At 41.1% G+C, this 14,487-nt stretch overlaps 1 protein-coding gene across 4 annotated transcripts in view; it reads right to left on the minus strand.

The window, feature by feature from the left end:
* Positions 1 to 14,487, minus strand: part of LOC126272507 (uncharacterized) — a 561,656-nt gene that overhangs the window by 298,576 nt on the left and 248,593 nt on the right. The window contains exon 1 of one of the 4 annotated variants that reach the window (XM_049975400.1): positions 8,943 to 9,027. The exons of the other annotated variants lie outside the window; for them this stretch is intronic. Within the exon in view, the coding sequence (XP_049831357.1) occupies positions 8,943 to 9,020 (78 nt within the window). The 5' untranslated portion in view covers positions 9,021 to 9,027. Of the gene's footprint in view, positions 1 to 8,942; positions 9,028 to 14,487 lie in introns of those variants that run through there. 4 annotated transcript variants of the gene reach the window in all.

Consider the following 14,487-nt stretch of genomic DNA (forward strand, 5'->3'; position numbering starts at 1 on the left):
TTACATCTGTTTGCAGATATTCCGGAGAGAGTTGCGTGCTTATTATCCTTAGCTACACACAAAATATCTAGCTCAGTAATTACATCGACGTGTAGAAGCTTATTAAAATGAATTTCAACTTCATTCAAACCTGCATGCCTCACCTGTCTGTTTAGATTCGCAGTGGAAAACAGTGGCGTACATTTTTTGAGCAGGTGGAGAGAATTATTCTATGTTGATGACGAATGGTAATATAACAAAATCATATTTCTCATATTTTAGAAACGAGAAATAATTATAATAATATCGTTGGAAAACTATTATTTTTCTTTTTCTTTTGTTGTTACTTATACTATTTCATTACAGTGCTCAGTAAATGGATTGCTAATAGGTTACGTAGAGACAGCCTTTATTTTACAGTGGACAAATGTGTTCCACTAGAATTCTAAGTGTAATGAGGCACCATAAGGTGGTCGAAATCCCGGAGTACACAGTGCTGTGTGCCTCTGTCATAAACACATATTTCTCACAGTCTTATATTTTTTGCTCCATATGAAACATGGCTCAACGCAGGGTATTTCTGGAGAAAACAGACTAAACCATGGTCCTGAAAAGGGGCAGCAACCTTTTCGATAGTTGCAGGGGTAACAGTCTGGATGATTTTCTGCCCTCGCCTTATAACATTAGCGATCATGGTCACGCTACTGCGAACGGGTGAAAGCAAGGGGAAACTACAGCCGAGATTTTTCTACAATTCTACTGCGTGCCTTAATAACGATGACATCATCTTGGGTAGGACGTTCAGCGGGTAAAATAGTCCACCCTTCGTATCTCCTGGAGTGGACTACTCAGGAGGATTTCATTATCAGGAAAGACAGTACTGGCATTCTACATGTCGGACCGTCGAATGTTAGAACGTTTAATTGAGTAAGTACATTAGAGAATTTGAGAAAAAGAGGAATTTATAGGCTGAAGTTAGATATTGTGGGAATTAGCGAAGAAAAGTGGCAGGAGGAACTGGACTTCAGGTCAAGTCAAGATAGGGTTACCAACACAAAATTAAATATGATTATTGCAGGAGTAGGTCTAATAACAGATAAGAAAATAGGAATGCGAGTAACAGCACAATGAAAGCTTTGGTTGATTCGAAGGAGGGGACCAAAGAGTAAGGCCATCGGTCCCATCGGATTGGGGAAGGATGGGGAAGGAAGTCGGCCGTGCCTTTTGAAAAAAAACCATCCCAGAATTTGCCTGAAACGATTTAGGGAAATGTCGGAAAAACTAAATCAGGACAGCCGAACACGATATAGTGTGCTAACCACTGCGCCACCTCGCTCGGTGTGAAAGCTTTAACGTAGCCGAAATAGACACGAAGCCGGTGGGCCTATTCACACAGTAATACAAGTTTATATACCAACTAACTCCGCAAATGATGAAGAGACTGAAAGAATGCATGATGAGATGAATGGAATTATTGTGGTGGGTGACTGGTATTCGATAGCAGGAAGAGGAACAGAAGGAAAAATAGCAGGGAGACATGGAATGGAGGAAAGGAATGAAAGAAGAAGCAGTCGTGGAATTTTGCACAGAACATAATTTAAACATGGCGAACATCTGTGTTAAGACTCATGGAAGAAAAAGGTATGTGTGGAAGAGACCTGGTTTGAGATTGATTGACGCGATTTGAAAATGGAATACATTTCCAGGAGTAGGTGTGGACTGTGGTCATAATTTATTGGTTAAAACTGAAGAAATTTCAAGAAGATAACCAATTATTAGATGAGCCCTAGATAAATTGAAGGAACGAAAGGCTGAGTTTCAGGGGGAATATTAGACAACGTTGAACTGAAAAACGGAAATAATACAGTAGAGGACTAATGGGTAGCTCTGAGGTATGAAAAAGGGAAGGTAGCATGGGATAACATATGTAAAAAGGCCTTAGAAATCCCGGCATAACTCAGGAGATACTGAATTTATTTGATGAAAGGCAAATTACAAAAATACAGAAAATACAGCAGGTGACAGGGATCAGAGTCATTTAAAAAATGAGATTTCCAGGAAGTGCAGAATGGGTAAGCGAGGATGGCTACAGGACAGATGCTAGGGTGTAGAAGCACGCATAACTAAAATTAAAGAGACATTTGGAGAAAAGATAAGCAACTAGATGAATATAAGTGCTCACAAGGCAAGCCGACACTACGCAAAGAAGGGAAGCGTGAAAGATGGAAGGAAAACATAGAGGAACTACATAAGGGGAACGAACTTCACGACACTTTTATAGAAAGAGAGCAGGAAGTAAATGAATATGAGGTGGGAGACACAATACTGCGAGAAGGATTTGACAGAGCGCTGAAAGACCTAAGTGGGTACAACGACTTGGAGCTGGCGCCATTCCCTTAGAAATATTAAGATCCCTGGGGGAGCCAGCCATGAAAAAATTATTACACCTTGTATGCGATTCATTTATACAAGAATGGAAAAAACTGGTAGAGACCGAGATGAGTTTGGGCTCCGGAAAATGATGATACACGTTTGGTAATACTGGCTCTACGGCTGATCCTGGAAGATAGGATGAAGAAAGGCAAATCTACGTTTTTTGAGTTTGTATACTTAGAGAAAGCTTTTGATGTTGACTGGAATACACTTTTTGAAATTATGAAGGTGGCAAGGATGAAATACAAGGATCGAAAATTTATATAAGACTTGTACAGAATCCATACTGCTGCTGTAAGAGTCGAAGGACATGAAAGAGGAGTTGTAATTGAGATGGGAGTGACGCAGAGTTTGTAGCCTGTTCCCGAAATTAATCTGTACAGTAAGCAAGCAGTAAAGGAAGCTACGGATAAATGTGGAAACGGAATTAGAGCTCAGGGAGAAGAAATAAAAACGTTTAGGTTTGCCGGTGCCTTATAATTCTGTGAGACGCGGCTAAGGACTTGCAAGAACAGTTGAATGGAGTGGACAGTGTCTTGAAACGAGGACTAAAGTAGCACTGTGTTAACGGAATGTAGTCGAATTAATTCAGGCGATGCTGAAGGAATTATTATTAGGAAATGAGTCACTAACAGCAGTAGACGAGTTTTGCTATTTGGCCATCAAAATAATTGACGATGGCCGAAGTAGGGAAGACATAAAATGCTAACCAGCTGTAGGAAGAAAAGCACTACTGAAAAACAATTTTGTACCATCTAATGTATATTTAACTGTTAGGAAATCTTTTCTTAAGGCATTTGTCTGGAACGTAGCCTCGTAAGGAAGTGAAACGAAGACAATAAACGATTCAGACAATAAGAGAATAGAACATTTTAAAATGTTGTTCCACAGAACAATGCTGAAGGTTAGACGGGTGTATCGAATAACCAACAAGTTGCTACTGAATCGAATAGGGAAAAAAAGTGGCTAAAGGAAGAGATCGGTTGATGGGACACGTTCTGTGGCATCAAGGAACTGTCAATTTGGAAACAGAAGGAAGTGCGGAAGGGGGGGTAAAAATTGTGGACGCAGACGAAGGCATGAAAGCGGTAAGCAGGTTCAGCTTGTGTAGGCTGCGACTTTTATGTGGAGATGAAAAGGTTTGCAAGGGATAGACTTCCGTGGAGAGATGCATCAAGACAGGCTTGGGACTGAAGACAACAACAACAACAACAACAACAACAACAACAACATATTTTCGTATTATATGTCCTTCTTACCTTCTTCCTACTCCTAGCGGAGCTGGAGGTTACTCATCCCCTCAGTAAGCAATGAAGCTACGAAGTTTATTTCAAATTTCTGTCTTTTACAGAATTACCCTTCCATGTCAGTTACTTCCGCGGTTCATCCCGAACAGTGTTTGGTGTGTCCCGTTACCACAGCTTTTTCTATTCTGTTCATGCGTGTACCAATTTTGTCTAAATTGTAGCAAGATATCCCGAGTAATGCTTTACACATCACTTCTAGTTGCAGCCCTGGGGATTAAATGTCACAGGGAGAGGCACCTATCAGCCCACTAATGCCATAAACTGTGCATTTGCCACCGGTATATTTGAATGGGTGATTATTAAAAAGTACCTAAGTCACTTTTTTATAGTTTTGAGGAAAATTAAACGGACTTATTTTTCTTGTGTGTTGCTAAATAATGTTTTGTTAAAATTATGTATTAAACTATGTACATAGACCTACAATTAGATACGTTTCGACGCTTAATATTTGATAGGAAACAAGAAAAAATTATTTTATCTTGTTTACTGAGGTGCCTCTTAACAATCAATAAAATTTATAGTAGGGTTCTGTTTCATACAACGCAGGTTTTTTGTTAAATAATGAACAGTATGTGATAGCTCATATTACAAACACAAATCTTTAATAGTTAATGAATATTATTACACTATAAGGACTTGTTTTTCTGAATCTTATTCATTATCTTTGGGAGCGACAGAAGCTATTGACCACTGTAAAAGCTGATTGTGAAAGCCTTTTTTCTACTGTGTACAACACACCTATCTTTAAGTTTTCAATTTTGCTATTTTGGATAACTACTTTTCTTGCAGATAATTTTCTTGACTAGGTAAAGAAACTTTATTAGTTTTTGTGAGTATAAAGATATTTAGGATTTGAAAACCACCTGATCTTATATTCTCATTTGTTTTAAATATTTTTGTGATCATGAGAGTACTGAAAAAATGATATTTGGAAATATTGAATTCCGCGCTTTAATTTAGGGTTTCAAGAGAGACTGACGATTTCTTATAATAAGTAGGGCACAAAGAAACAATGCAAAACACCAATGGTCATGCCAGTCTCGACCGGCATTTCGTAATGGGAAGCTTTGTTACCCTAAATTTTCGGTCGCATGGATTGTATGAATGTCCATGCAAAGGAAAAAAGTGTTTAATAGTTTTAAGTCTGCACGTATCGCTTAGGGCAAGACAAACTTTCGACGATGTTTTCGTTTTGTCCAGGACAGTCATCCCAAAACAGTTCTAATTCAGTAACTGTCTCGAGTACATGGATTTTAATGTAGTCCAGCAGCAACGAAGCAACTTCATCATGTCCTTTGTGGGTCTGACCTTCAAGGTAGATGCAGTAATGGGCTAAATCTGGTTTAGTGTTGAAAATACAAAAACGTTCACTGAATTGCTCTAGCAATAAATTTATTGAACAGGAATCTTCGGTACACCTACATTTTGCATATAGCCAAATACAAGGCCTAAAATGTTTTCATTTCCATTACTCTTTTTAGCCGTTTCATTAAGAGCAGATGCCAACTACTTAGCTCAGCTCATGTGCACCATCAATTCGGCACCACAACAAACAATAGAAGCAAAAGGAACCAAACGCAATTTGCAATATTACCAACGGTTGAGTGTGAGAAGCGACCAGAGTCTGACGTAGGTACCTTTTGACGCTCACTTCAGAAAATACACTGGCTCTAACACGCACAAAGAAAGCGTGACTGACACACGTTTTGACATTCAAATGTGTGTAATTCCTGTGGATAGCGAAAATGCAATTATTTCAAAAAGCGAAAAATACGACCTAGGTTTTCCTCTAACAATCATCCACTAATTTCATTTTTACCTTTTTCCGTGTTCGATAACGTTGAGTAGAGAGGTATGTTACTGTTCAAAAGATCGAAAGTTCCTTGATAAAATTGCTAAATAGATAATTCTCGGATAAGTTATAGGAACAGGGTGAATAAATGACAAACACACACACACACACACACACACACACACACACACACACACGCACGCACACTGATGAGCCACTGTCCACCACGAATCTCAATACCGTCTGAAAGTATTTGCCGGCACGTGCCGGGGCAGGTGAAATATACACACTGAGGTGACAGAAGTCATGGGACAGCGATATGCACGTATACAGATGGCGGTAGATATAAAAGGACAGTGCATTAACAGAGCTCTCATATTTGCCCAGGTGATTCAAGTGGAAGGTTTTCGAGGTGATTATGGACGCTCGATAGCAATTAACAGATTTTGAATGCGGAATGATAATTGGAGGACTGGATCATTAGGTAATTCAGTATTCCGAAATTTACAGTATTAAAAATGTACCGAGAACACCACATTTCAGGCATCACATCTCAGCACAGAAAACGCAGTGGCCAACGGCATTCACTTAACGACCGAAAGCAGTAACGTTTGCGAAGAATTGTCAATGGTAACAGACAAGCAACAAAAGGTGAAATAACCGCAGAAGTTAATGTGGGACGTACGACGAACGTGTCTGTTGGGACTGTGCGGCGAAATTTGGTGTTGTTGGGCTGTGGCAGCAGTTGACGACGCGAGGGGCTTTGCTAACAGCACAACATCGTCTGCAGCGCCTCTCCTGCCTCGTGACCATATCGGTTAGACACTAGACGACTGCAAACCGTGGTTTGGTCAGATGACTCTCAATTTCAGTTGGTAAGAACTGCCGTTCTATACGCTTCAGTCTGGAACCGCGAGACCGCTTCTGTCGCAGGTTCGAATCCTGCCTCGGGCATTGATGTGTGCGATATCCTTAGGTTAGTTAGGTGTAAGTAGCTTCCTTCCAGTACTAAACTGGTGATCCCTTGATGCCTCAGAACGTGTCCTACCAATCAATCCTTTTTTATAATCAAGTTCTCGCCAGTTCTGTTCAGCACCTCCTCATTAGTTAAGTGGTCTACCTATCTAATCTTCAGCATTGTTCTGTAGCACCGCATTTCAAAAGCTTCTATTCTCTTCATGTCTAAAGTGTTTATCGTCCACGTTTCACCTCCATACATGGCTACACTCCACACAAATACTTTCAGAAAAGACTTCCTGACACTTAAATATAAACTCGATGTTGACAAACTTCTCTTCTTCAGAAACGATTTTCTTGCCGTCGCCATTTTATATCCTCTTTACTCCGATCATCCTCAACTATTTTGCAGCCCAAATAGCAAACTCATATACTACTTGAAGTGTCCCATTTCTCAATCTAATTCCCTCAGATGAGATAAATTGAGAACTGAAAGAGGTAACAGTCGAAGAGATTTCATTTCACCGAAACTGTTCTCAGGTGTCCTAGGGGAAGTTTGAAATTCTTAAACTACAAAAATGAAGAAATACGAATACGTGTTAATGTATCACTTTATGTTTACTGATGACAAAATACTTTTTCAGAAGATGTCTCTCGCAGATGACCTCAGAAGATGTCTCCCGCTGATGGACACGAAACGTCAGGTGGAAATTTTATACATGGATCACGGCCTCTCAGCCTGGAAGGTGGGATTGACGGAGGACATCGAAAGGGTGCAAAAAAGGGCAGCTCGTTTTGTATTATCACGTTATAGGGGAGAGAGTGTGGCAGATATGATACACGAGTTGGGATGGAAGTCATTAAAGCATAGACGTTTTTCGTCGCAGTGAGACCTTTTTACGAAATTTCAGTCACCAACTTTCTCTTCCGAATACGAAAATATTTTGTTGAGCCCAACCTACATAGGTAGGAATGATCATCAAAATAAAATAAGAGAAATCAGAGCTCGAACAGAAAGGTTTAGGTGTTCGTTTTTCCCGCTCGCTGTTCGGGAGTGGAATAGTAGAGAGATAGTATGATTGTGGTTCGATGAACCCTCTGCCAAGCACTTAAATGTGAATTGCAGAGTAGTCATGTAGATGTAGATGCAGAAGTTTCAACTGCAAATACTTTTTGCCTCTAATACACACACCTCCACAACGAATGGAGAACTAATGGAGTGAGTTTAAATAGATTTTCAGCTCATTTACAATAAATCTGAAACCAACGTTTGGAAACAAAAAAAAAGTACAAATTTACAGTGATGTCATAGAACCACTGAATGAGACTTTTTTTTACATTTAGGGCAGTGGAGAAAAATAAATGTGTGGGCTGGAAAAGAAACAAACAGAATAGTTAAACACGGCTTTTCGTGAACTAAACTGGGCTCTCACAGCTAAGCTTCTGCTGTGTCTCAAAGGAAAATTAACAAGTGTTGACTTATGGCAGTGAGGTATACACTTTACATGCGAAACTACTGTTTTTTTTTTATTTATTGGCTCTCGGAAGGTGCCCCCACAGCCACCTCAACACGGGAGCCGTTATAATTCAATCTTTTTGACAATTCGTGGTAGACATTACCTTAGATCGTACTCTGGTACGAAATTACAGACGCTTAACAAAGGACTGATTCGACATAAAACAAGTTTCACAATCAGAGAATACTAAAATGAATAGACAAGGCGAAAATTTAACGTAGGATAAAAATCCTATCACTAAAACTTGCTGGAAATTACTAAGAGAGATATAGAAACATAAAGCTGAATCACGGAAGATATTAGAGTGGAATGCGTAAGTCTGATTGTAAACAAAATTAAATTAAGATGGAGGAGACAGGAAGACAGGCGAAAGCATGGTAGATCGGACAAGGAAGGTCTTTACTGGACTGAAAGAGAAAGGGAGAGATTGACAAAGGTGACTGGATGACATTACGAGACATGCTAGGGCGACATGAATGCGTACAGCTCAAGTCCGAGGTGGTTTTCTCCAGCAACAGCTGGTATCAGATGCCTGGTGATGATTTTCGTGTGTTCTTTAGCATTCGTATGTGTGATACTGTATATAATTCGAAGTATGGGGAAAGTAATCAGCTGTAACACAGTCACTGAAGAGATTTAGGAAAACCACGGGCAAGATAAAGGCGGTGGTCAGATGTCGTTTGTCGAACTCTTCTCGAACGCAAGCCAGCCCATTCTTTTATAGAGTGCTGTACATTTTCATATACAGCAAAATTTCGCTACTGACTGACGAAGTAATTTGATTCGTTATTTTTAAGTCATAGCACAGGAGTTGGTAAACATGATGCCTACACCAGTACAGTGATATCAAAATGCCAAGTTGTTAAAAGATGTTAAATCGGGCTACAGTGAAATAAACTCGACCAGTGTCATTTGTCACAGTCTGAATGATCACAGAAGAAGTTAGCGTCGCCTTACCGACGCCGTAGCAGCAGAAGATCCCTCGCGCAGAGACGCCTGGTAGCAGTGATGCCACACGACGGCGCACGCTGTCATGGGGTCCTGTGAGACGAACAGCGAGAACCTGCCCGCACTAGCGCCCGATGGCCTCTTATCAGATAACGGTATAGACGAGTCACACGTCACACGTCGCCGCTGTGCACACTGTGCCTAGGTAAGTAGTTTCGGTGGCTACGGTTACCGATGAGCCACATCAGGCCAACGCAGAAGGCTACTAGCGCATCCTATAACCACAACTGGCGTATTTCATCTTGCAGCGCAGCTTTCACTCCGTTGTGCTGGGCATGGTTTGAGGCAGTTTATGATACTGGTTATGCCTTTCAAAGTGTCATCTAAAATCCGCTTCCTTAAGAATGTCACATAAAACTCGCTTATCTTTTCAATTTGTCTGTCTTTTGTACATCTACATCCATACTCCGCAAGCCACCCGACGGTGTGTGGCGGAGGGTACCTTGAGTACCTCTACCGGTTCTCCCTTCTATTCCAGTCTCGTATTGTCCGTGGAAAGAAGGATTGTCGGTATGCTTCTGTGTGGGCTCTAATCTCTCTGATTTTATTCTCATGGTCTCTTTGCGAGATATACGTAGGAGGGAGCAATATACTGCTTGACTCCTCGGTGAAGGTATGTTCTCGAAACTTCAACAAAAACAGTGCCGAGCTACTGAGCGTCTCTCCTGCAGAGTCTTCCACTGGAGTTTATCTATCATCTCCGTAACGCTTTCGCGATTACTAAATGATCCTGTAACGAAGCGCGCTGCTCTCCGTTGGATCTTCTCTATCTCTTCTATCAACCCTATCTGGTACGGATCCCACACTGCTGAGCAGTATTCAAGCAGTGGGCGAACAAGCTTACTGTAACCTACTTCCTTTGTTTTCGGATTACATTTCTTTAGGATTCTTCCAATGAATCTCAGTCTGGCATCTGCTTTACCGACGATCAACTTTATATGATCATTCCATTTTAAATCACTCCTAATGCGCACTCCCAGATAATTTATGGAATTAACTGCTTCCAGTTGCTGACCTGCTATTTTGTAGCTAAATGGTAAGGATCTATCTTTCTATGTATTCGGTATCGACGAATCGTATTTCATTTTCTAATGAGAAGGACGAGTGTATGACATCAGTAGTTTCACCCTAAAAGTTAATCACAAAACGACCTATCATCAGTGCCCTGAAAGAAACAGACAACATTAGAAACGGCATTGCTGAACCAGTTGACGATTAAGATGAAGTGCGAGGATGACCACAGAGAGAAATAAAATGAAAGATGAAGTGGCTCTTCGATTGGATACTGAAAGGAAAACAACCTATATGCTTTAATTAGGAAGCTCATGATTAGGCTTCAATAGCAAGGCAGAAAACTAACATGCAAAAACAGTCTAAGAAACTAAGGGTTACTCAAGTCAATGGGAAAAATTCTCCGTCCGTGCTTGGCAGAAAATGTTGTTGTCGTCTTCAGTACGAAGACTTGTCTCCACGCTACTCAATCCTATAAACATGTTTATTATATTCATCTCTTCGTCTCCCTCTACAGTTTTCACCCCCCCCCCCCCCTACCCCGAAAAACTCTTCTCTCAGTACTAAATTGGCGATTGCTTGATATCTCACTACGTGTCCTATCAACCGACTCGTTCTTGTAGTCAGGTTGTGCCACAAACCTCTTTCCTCCCCAGGTCCGTTCAGTACCTCCTCATTAGTTACGTGATCTAACCACCTAATCTTCAGCATTCTTCTGTAGCACCACACATCAAAAACTTCTATTCCATTCTTGTTTAAACTGCTTATCGTTCATGTTTCACTTCCATACGTGGCAACAATCCGCAGAAATATCTTCAGAGAAAACTTCATACAGCTTAAATCTATGGTCAATGTTAATAAATTTCTTTTCTTCAGACACGCTTTTCTTGCCATTGCCAGTCTACATTTTACCTCCTCTCTATCTCAACCATCATCAGTTACTTAATTGTCCAAGAAGCAAAACTACTCTGCTACTTTAAATGTCTCAGCTTGTGATGTTGCACTCGGAATCTCTCATTCATTTTAAATGTCCCATTTTCTAATTTAATTCCCTCAGCATCGCCTGATTTAATTCGACTATATTCCATTATACTTGTATTCTTTTTGTTGATGTTCATTTTATTTTCCTTTCAGGACACTGTCTATTCCGTTTACCCACTCTTCCACGTCGTTTGTTGTTTCTGACAGAATTACACTGTCATCGGCAAACCTCAAAGCAACTTTATTAATTCCTACTCCAATTTTTATGTTTCCTTTACTGCTTTTACAGAGTAAAGATTGAATAACATCGACGATATGCTAGAACCCTGTCTCACTCCCTTTTCAACTAATGCTTCTAGTCACATTTTGTTCTTTTTCTGCAACAATTTTTAACAATTAAGAATTATTTTTCAGCTTCTAAGATATCCTGACGTGATAACTGACTGTCGCAGTGACAGACCAACAACGGTAGGACACAGGAAGCTATTAGATAAAACAAAATCTGCAACCTTTGTATAAGTGTAAAACTATTAAAAAATAGTGGAAATGAGAAATCACTTCGTGAAACAGAGGAGAGAAATATAAATAACTATTGCAGAGGCATTTATCCCACACTAGACGAAATTTAACTTGCGAGCGTCAAGGTATGACTAAGTAATTTTTCATACAAAATATCGCTGATTTTGCTACGTATCGTACACCTAAGAATCCACTTTGACACAACGGGGAAAGTTATAGATGATCCTCTCCGTTGTCCTTGCAGACTGGACTACTCTGACAGGCTACCGTAGATGTGAAATGTGTCTGTCTGCATCGGCTGTTACCTACGCTAAAACTACCGCATTCTTCGTAGCTGCTGCACGAGCCTTCTGCTCTGACAGTTTTTGGGTGAGTGGGGTGGCTTTTAGACGGTTCAAATCCCCGTATGGAAGTGCTGATTTTGATTTCCATGATTTCTCTGAATCACTTCAGGGGAATGCTGGGATGGCTTCGTAAAAAGGTAACGGCCGATTGCTTGCAGCATCCTTGTACAATCTCAACTTTGGTCCCCGCTCTGATAACCTCAATGACGGCGTGACGCCAGGCTTTAACGGTCTTTCCTTCTTCCTAGTGAAACGTCCCCTTAGAAAACTTATTGAATTACTATCCAGATAAACCTCTTACATTATTTGATTTTCAAACAGCTGAGCAGAACTGAACGTACTCACACATTTCGCTCTTTACATATTCTGATCAACACTAAACTGACAGCCAATATTTTTAGCGCAACACAGTCTGACTTTCAATAATCCCTACATAAGAATGGCTCTGACTAACATTAACCTATACGTTTCACAAGTCACTTCCCTCACAAAAATCTTCGTTACTCAAGCTACTGCAATACAGCGAGCGCCCCTACTGGCAGCTAAATAAAAGATTCAAACTACTGAAGGCAGTAACTATTGATAGGCGTAGTTAGCAAATGAAAGATTTTGATAAGGAACAAACAATGTATTTACCTTAATAGTGTTCAAAAGTCATAATATATATCAGTCCATGAATCCAATATTACAAATTTACTCTTTCTGATGGACACACGGCCAGATCGTCCGCTTTCAAAATTCCGCCGTCTCTCTCCCCACATCCACCACTGCTGGCGGCTCACCTCCAATTGCGCAACGCTACGCGCTGTTAACATCCAGCTGCCCAACACTACAATAGCCAACAACAATGCAGCCACAGACGGCACACAGCACAGCCAGTGATTTTCATACAGAGCGCTACGTGGCGCTACCAGTATAAAAACCTAAACAGCCTACTTACACTAGCTCCTCTTCAGAAGTAAGATACCACCGACTGAATCATCTTAAACATTGTACGTATTCATTCCATCACCTATTCCGGTAGCACTGTTGTTTCTTTATTCTTCTCGTCGACAATAAAAGTAATGGTCTTTAGCGGTTGCACATGAAGGCATTTCCCGCGATCGCTTTCCACAATTGCGCCGCGAGGCAGAAAGGCGCTATCGAACTGAAACGCCGAGCGGTTCTAGGCGCTTCAGTGTGGAACCGCGTGACCTCTACGGTCGCAGGTTCGAATCCTGCCTCGGGCATGTATGTGTGTGATGTTCTTAGGTTAGTTCGGTTTAAGTAGTTCTAAGTTCTAGGGGACTGATGACCTCAGATGTTAAGTCCCCTAGTGCTCAGGGCCATTTGAACCATTTTTTTGAACTGAAACGTGGCCAAACCTAGTCACCTGATCACGTTAGAATGCACAATGGACATGAATGGATGCAGGTGATCTGACAGGATGCTTACGTACGTGTCACCCGTCAGAGTCGCATCTAAACGTGTTTAACCGCTCTTACTGTGACTGGCACCGAGGCAGAACCAGATTTCATCAGAAAACTCAAAAGACATCCACTCTGCCCTCGAATGAGCTCTCGGTTGACACCACTGAAGTCGCAAATGATGGTGGTTTGTGGTCAGTGGTATACACGCTAGAGGGCGTCTGGCTAGGAGCTGTTCTTGATTTGTAACAGTTCGTAGGGCCACTGTGGTGCCAGTTGTTACTTAAATTGCTGCTGCAGATGCAGTACGACGCACCAGAGCCATACGCCGAACACGATGGTCTTCTCTTTCAGTAGTGCCACGTGGCCGTCCGGAGTCAGGTCTTCTTGCGACCGTACATTATCGTCAACATGGTTGCCAGCGATCATTTACAGTAGCTACATTCCCGCCAAGTCTCCGTGCAATAACGCAGAAGGAACATTCACCTTCTTGTAGCCCTATTACACGATCTCGTTCAAACTCAGTGTGGTGGAATATGCTTTCAGATATGTGAGTGGTTCTAAGGCTTCTTAAGCGATAGAACCCAGCACATTGTCCTTGACGGTGAGCGTTCATCAGAAATGCAGGTTGGGATGAGAAGTTCTGCCTTATGCAAGACACCTTTTTTACGCTTTGTTTCACCCATACATGTTTAGCAACAACAAAAAAAGTGGCTATGTGCACGATGGGACTTAACTTGTGAGGTCATCAGTCCCCTAGAACTTAGAACTACTTACACCTAAGTAACCTAAGGACATGACACATCCAAGCCCGAGGTAGGATTCGAACCTGCGACCGTAGCGGTCGCGCGGCACCAGGCTGTAGCGCCTAGAACCGCTCGCCACTCCGGCCGGCATGTTTAGCACTTTTGTGCTACCATCAATGGGGTTAATTTTTATTTTTAACTGTAAAATTGTTGGTACATATTAACATGTGTGTTGTTTATAACATTATGTCAAAGTCCCATTTATAGCTTAATTGCCGAAAAGTGGTTGAATGCATCAGTTAACATACCTTACGTGATGTTATTGTCAACTTATTTTGGTAGCTATTCTACTACACAATATACAACTTGTCATCTGTAAACATCAAAACGTAATTTATTGTTCTGTTTGTTATACATTTGCGAATGGAAATGAATCTGTGTCACGTTTCTTGTGTGTAACTTATAGGCCGGCCGCGGTGGTCTCGCG

This window comes from Schistocerca gregaria, chromosome 5 (genome assembly GCF_023897955.1).
Source record: "Schistocerca gregaria isolate iqSchGreg1 chromosome 5, iqSchGreg1.2, whole genome shotgun sequence".
NCBI classification, from domain to species: domain Eukaryota; kingdom Metazoa; phylum Arthropoda; class Insecta; order Orthoptera; family Acrididae; genus Schistocerca; species Schistocerca gregaria.